The sequence below is a fragment of the Lepidochelys kempii genome, chromosome 1, assembly GCF_965140265.1.
Source record: "Lepidochelys kempii isolate rLepKem1 chromosome 1, rLepKem1.hap2, whole genome shotgun sequence".
NCBI lineage: Eukaryota > Metazoa > Chordata > Testudines > Cheloniidae > Lepidochelys > Lepidochelys kempii.
In genome coordinates, this window is record NC_133256.1 from 63,031,802 (window position 1) to 63,037,977 (window position 6,176).

Genomic DNA, 6,176 nt, shown 5'->3' on the forward strand with positions numbered 1-6,176 from the left:
TGTCACAAGCCCTCCTTGTCTTTTTGCTAATGTGGGAATTCCTGTCATTATCATTCTTCTTCCTAGCTTCCTCCTACCACGCCACCCCGCTTTACTTCTACGCATATATGCGTTTGGTTTTTTAACATAGTGTTTGTATAAGAACATTCTTAAATGTATTACAGGGAAAAGTCCTCTGCTTTTGTACATCTGGAGAGCAAGTTAGTGGGAAAACTTTAGTCGCCAAGTTTGCTAGAGAACAGAGCAATGTGTTTGCACGTGTAATTGACAGATTGTTCATTTCTTGGGGGAATGTCCCACTGAGTCCATGCAGGGGACACGATGACACTGGTGTCCCTAGGGATCAGAGGATTGGTCAGGGGAGATGCTGATTTGCATATCCTTATCTATATAATCTCTGGGGAAGGGCGCAGAGAGCAAAAAGGCAAGCTGTAGCCTGGGGCACGCAGAGGTACTTAAAGACTCCTGGCATCAATTACACAGCAGAGAGGTTTTGATTGCTGGGATGTGTTTAAAGGGGGGACAGTGATCAGTCCGGGCATTCAGGAGTGGGGGCTTTTGGTCTGTTTCTCATCTGGCCTTTTTAAAGCTTCCACAACACAAAGTGCCAGTGGCTTTTTTTGAGGGCTGCGTGGTAGGATCTCAGGGGTTATGTCTCCTGGTCTCACGTTGTCCAGAGCGGGACTAAGCTCTGTGCTGCTGTGTCTCCTGGTCGCAGGGTGCCTGGGTGAGACGGTCAGGTACCACGCGGACGAGGAAGACGCCCCCGGTACAGTCTTTGGGGTGCTGTCGGACGATTTGCAGTCCAGCTCTGGGGACAGACCCCTCGGCAGTTTCCGCCTGATGGAGCAGTTCAGCAACAGCTCGCTGGTGCGGGTGCGGGAGGGGGACGGGCAGCTGAGCATCGGCGAGGCAGGGATCGACCGGGAGCGGCTGTGCGGCCCGTCCCTCCAGTGCGTCCTGGCTTTCGACGTGGTGAGCCTGTGGCAGGAGCAGTACCGGCTGGTGCACGTGGAGCTGGAGGTGCGGGACATCAACGACAACGCGCCGCGCTTCCCCCAGGCGCACATCCCGCTCGAGGTGTCCGAGAGCGCCGCGCCCGGCACCCGCCTGCCGCTGGAGATCGCCCTGGACCCGGACGTGGGCTCCAACTCCATCCAGAGCTTCCGGCTCTCGCGCAACAGCCACTTCGGCATCGAGGCGCAGACGCGGGCGGACGGCGGGAAAAGCGCCGAGCTGGTGCTGCTGCAGGAGCTGGACCGCGAGACCCAGGCCGCCTACACGCTGGAGCTGGTGGCCCAGGACGGCGGCAGCCCGGCCCGCTCGGGCACGGCCACGGTGAGCGTCCGGGTGCTGGACGCCAACGACAACAGCCCGGCCTTCCCGCAGGGCTCGGTCACGGTGGAGCTGGGCGAGGACGCGCCGCGGGGCGCCCTGCTGCTGGACCTGGAGGCGGCCGACGCCGACGAGGGGCCCAACGGCGAGGTCGTCTACGGCTTCGGCAGCCAGGTGCCGGCCGAGGCGCGGCAGCTCTTCCGGCTGGACCCGCTCTCGGGCCGCCTGACGCTGGAGGGGCCGGTGGATTACGAGCGGCAGCGGACCTACGAGCTGGACGTGCAGGCGCAGGACCGGGGCGCCAGCCCCCTGGCGGCCACGTGCAAAGTCATCGTGCGCCTGGCCGACGTGAACGACAACGCGCCGGGCATCAGCGTCAGCCCCCTGAGCGGCGCCCCCGCCGGCGCCGGGGTGGCCTACGTCAGCGAGGCGGCGGCGCGCGACAGCTTCGTGGCGCTGGTCAGCACCTCGGACAGGGACTCGGGCCCCAACGGGCAGGTGCGCTGCGCCCTCTACGGGCACGAGCACTTCGCGCTGCAGCGCGCCTACGCCGACAGCTACGTGCTCGTCACCGCCGCGCCGCTGGACCGCGAGCGCGTGGCCGAGTACAACCTGACCCTGGTGGCCGAGGACCTGGGCTCGCCGCCCTTCAAGACCGTCCGGCAGTACACGGTGCGCGTGAGCGACGAGAACGACAACGCGCCGCTCTTCTCCAAGCCCGTCTACGAGGTGGCGGTGCTGGAGAACAACCCGCCGGGCGCCTACCTCGCCACCGTGGTGGCCCGCGACCCCGACCTGGGCCGCAACGGGAAGGTGCTTTACCGGCTGCTGGAGACGCGGAGCCCGGGCGGCGGCCCCCGCTCCGGTCTGATCTCCCTGGATCCCCACAGCGGGTCCGTCCACGCCCGGCAGCCGCTGGACTGCGAGGAGCTGCCGCTGGCGGAGGTGGAGCTGGAAGCCTGCGACGGGGGCGCCCCCCAGCTCTGCCAGCGGGCCCGCCTCAGGGTCCGGGTGGTGGACCAGAACGACAACGCCCCGGTCATCACCTCCCCGCCGCTGGCCAACGGCTCCGCCGAGCTGCTGCTGCCCGTCAGCGCCCCCGCCGGGTACCTGATCGCCCGCTTCGCGGCCAGCGACGCGGACCAAGGCGCGAACTCCGAGCTCTCCTACGCCCTCCGGGGCGGCGCCCACCCGCTGGTCGCCCTGAACCGGGACACCGGGGAGCTGGCCCTGCGGAGGAGGCTGCGCGGAGGGGCCTCGGAAGCGGCCTTCCCGCTTGTCGTCGCTGTCCACGACCGCGGGAGGCCGTCGCTGTCCTGCACGGCCGCCGTCCGGCTCATTCCCACGGACACACTCCCCTCTAGCGTGGAGATCGTGGTCGTGCAGCCCTCGGCCGAGGAGCGGCAGCGGCAGCCCCGCCTGGACCCCTCCGTGGTCCTCATCGCTGTGCTGGCCGGGGGCTGCGGCTTGCTGCTGGTCGCTATCATCGCCGTGGCCTCCAGCTGCAGGAGGAGCAAGACTCACTTCCAGCGTGGGCCCGAAGAGCAGGGGGGAGGCCAGGAAGCCGGGCTGCTGAAGGGCTCAGGCTCCCAGGCCTGGAGCTCCTCCCCGGGCCAGGCAGACTTCTGCCAGCTCTCTGTTACCACCGAGTCTGAGAGCCCCAGTGAGACTTCCCAGGCGGAGGACAGCAGCAGAGAGTCCTTGTGTCATTCTGCCCAAGGGAGGAAAGCCAGGAGCAGAGGGTCCCAGGTAAGCACACCTGCTTCCTTTTCAGCGGCTCTGCAATTAATCCATCCTTTCAACTCCCAGGAATCTTTAGTAAGCGCTTGACATAACATCCCATGAGGTCACCTACCCAGTTCAGCTTGATTCATATCTGGACATTTTGGTCATAGAAGAACTAGATCTGTTCGCTTGTAGACATAGTGGTCACTGGATTGGGAGTCTGCAGATCTGGATCTGATTTCTGACTCTGCCACTGGGTTACTGCTTGTATTTCACTTCTCAGTAACTCAGTTTCTCTGTCTGTAGAATAGGAATAAGTGTATGTACCTACTTCTGTAAAGTGCTTTGAGATCTAGAGATGAAAAGGGTTCTATCACAGCTAAATATTATTATAGAGATGTATATGTGTTTTTGTTGATATATAGTGACTATGGCTTATTTCTGTTTGTTGTAATTATTATTTTTCTATTTATTTGATATGTTAGAATCATATTATCCATCCACTTGCAGTAAACCTTGTGCTTAAATTATTGTGTTTATATTGAGAGGTGCAAAAGTATTAACATGGCTATTTCTTCCTTTTGTCAGGGTCAAGTTCTTGTTCCTTTTCATTCCCCATCTCTTTGGCAGGAGCAAGAATCTGCTTCGAGTTTAAGGTAAAGTAGTGTTTTTCTTACATTTAATATTTTTGGACATTTACAGAATTTCACATCCAGGCAGAGTATGGAAAAGACAATACACTAATGGTTTCCTTTTGCTTTCAGCTCCCATTCAACTCCTGATCAGTTTAGTGTGAAAGACAGTGGGAAAGGAGATAGCGAGTTTAATGATAGTGATTCTGATATCAGTGGGGAGGGGTTAAAGAAGCCACCTTCACAGACAGCTGAAAAGCAAGTTGGTAAGTATAAATTTAACTTCAAACTCTTCAGGGCAACACGTATAAAAAGATAGTAAGTTTTTTTAGGCAGAGATCATGGGCCTGAATCACCACTGCATTACTGCGGTGGTGAATCAGTGGAGTTACACAGGCATGCAAATGGAATGCCCAGTGAAGAATCAGGTCTTCTAGCCTTAATTTGCCAAAATGTGACTATGATTTGTGGGTCTTCAATTTTTAGGTGCCTAGCTTAGCACACTTTAAAGGAGTCTGATTTTCAGAAAGTGCTGATTCCACACTTTACGGTGTTTCAAGCTGAGCATCCCAAAACTCAGATACCCAAAATAATTTGTCACTTTTGAAATTTTAGGCCTCTGTCTTTCTATTTTTTCTGTAAAGTGTCTACAACATGTTTGGGCATTTAGCAAATAAAATATATTTACAGTTACATTGCTTATTGTCAAATCCCTTGTGTATCACACTGGTTTTGCTATTACTAAAGCCCTGATCTTGGAAACACTTGAATTCAAATTGGGTTTAAAAAAAAACCAAGGAGTCCTTGTGGTACCTTAGAGACTAACAAATTTATTTGGGCATAAGCTTTCGTGGGCTAGAACCCACTTCATCAGATACATGGAGTGGAAAATACAGAAACAGGTATAAATACCCAGCACATGAAAAGATGGGAGTTGCCTTACCAAGTGGGAGGTCAGTCTAACGAGACAATTCAATTAACAGTAGGATACCAAGGGAGGAAAAATCACTGTTGTGGTGATAATGAGAGTGGCCCATTTCAAACAGTTGACAAGAAAGTGTGAGTAACAGTAGGGGGAAGTGTTTCTTTTTAGGATCCGAGCCTAATTTTAGGACATGATGTTGCTCCCATTGACATGCATGGAAATCTGCCCCTTAACCAAGCACAGAAGTGTGGTTATGTTTTTCTTGATATATAAAACTCTTTTTGTAGAAATAAACACATCTAATTGCATAATGCTGGTGAAAGTAATGGGAATTTGATATTTCTCTCCTGGCAGAACATATTAGATCACTGTATTCCAGAAAAAAAAATATATTGTTAAAACATTACTTCTCTTCCAGGTACTACAGCCAGTACAGATGGATGGACTTACAAGGACACAGAAAGATATTGTAGATTTTATGTCCAACAGTCCCAAACACGCAAAACCATCCCATTGCATTATGAAAATGATTATATGATTGCATATTCTACAACACCAATTTATCAGCCCATCCTTCAGCTCGGGAAGTCCAATTTTCTTCCACAACAGCCAAAGCTGAAAGAGTGTTATCAAGTTAATATTCCTAAAACTGAAAAACTATATGAAAGAGTTCTAAGTGGTGAGCCAGAAATGCCACCAACCACTCTGGCGAGACAGTATAAAGGACTAAATCACCCTCCACAGAACACTTTACTCCCAAACGCCTCTGAAGTAGCAACGTCATTCTGACATAGCAATGTAAAAACATCCAAAACTGTCATAGGAATGGACTAAATATGTTTGTGTTTATGTGTAAATGTTACCAGCTGAGATGTGTAAATGAAATGCCACCAAAAAATCAAATATAACTTTAAATTATGGCAAAAGCAATCAATGTCTAGACAAATCATCCTTCTAAATTTATCCTTTATATTTACCAAAGACTCAAAATTAAAAAAAATCATATTAAAGGACATAGTTACTGCAGCTAAAGAAGGATGGGGGAAGCAAAGATTTGTGTTTTATATTGAAACAATTAATGTAAATAAAAAGTGTAGATCTAGATATACATTTAAAAACTAAATGTATGCCTGTATCTGTTCTGTTTCTTATGAAATACTTATTTCCTGATTTATCAGATAATTCACCTGTTCTATTTGTGTTAGTGGTCAAATAATAAATGCAAATTTAGGCTGCAATCCTGTAACTGGAAAGAGGCAAGCAGAACCCTTGTGTCCATGAGGGAGGATAAAAGCCTTAGGGTATGTCCACAGTACAATTAAAAACCCATAGCTGGCCTATGCCAGCTGACTTGGGGTCATGGGGCTCAGGCTAGTGAGCAATTTAATCGCGGTGTAGATATTCGGGCTTGGATTGGAGCCCGGGCTCTGGCACCCTGCAAGGGGGTGAGGATCCCAGTGCTCAGGCTCTAGCTTGAGCCCAAATGTCTGCACCACAGTTAAACTGCCCTTTAGCCCAAGCCCATGAGCCCAAGTCAGCTGTCATGGGCCAGCTGCAGG

The 6,176-nt window shown here is 52.2% G+C and overlaps 1 protein-coding gene across 1 annotated transcript; it reads left to right on the plus strand.

The window, feature by feature from the left end:
• The first annotated feature begins 651 nt into the window (after positions 1 to 651).
• On the plus strand, positions 652 to 5,740 carry LOC140912749 (protocadherin-8-like). Its single transcript, XM_073348182.1, has 4 exons — positions 652 to 3,084; positions 3,649 to 3,716; positions 3,825 to 3,958; positions 5,036 to 5,740. Exons 1-4 carry the CDS (start codon positions 652 to 654, stop codon positions 5,404 to 5,406), a joined length of 3,006 nt encoding a protein of 1,001 aa, XP_073204283.1. The 3' UTR covers positions 5,407 to 5,740.
• The last annotated feature ends 436 nt before the right edge of the window (positions 5,741 to 6,176 follow it).

Coding starts and splice junctions, on each gene's coding strand:
- LOC140912749 (XM_073348182.1), top strand. CDS start 652: ATGTCTCCTGGTCTCACGTTGTCCAGAGCGGGACTAAGCTCTGTGCTG. Junction 3,085..3,648: donor CCAGGAGCAGAGGGTCCCAG/GTAAGCACACCT, acceptor TCCTTTTGTCAG/GGTCAAGTTCTTGTTCCTTT. Junction 3,717..3,824: donor GAATCTGCTTCGAGTTTAAG/GTAAAGTAGTGT, acceptor TTTTGCTTTCAG/CTCCCATTCAACTCCTGATC.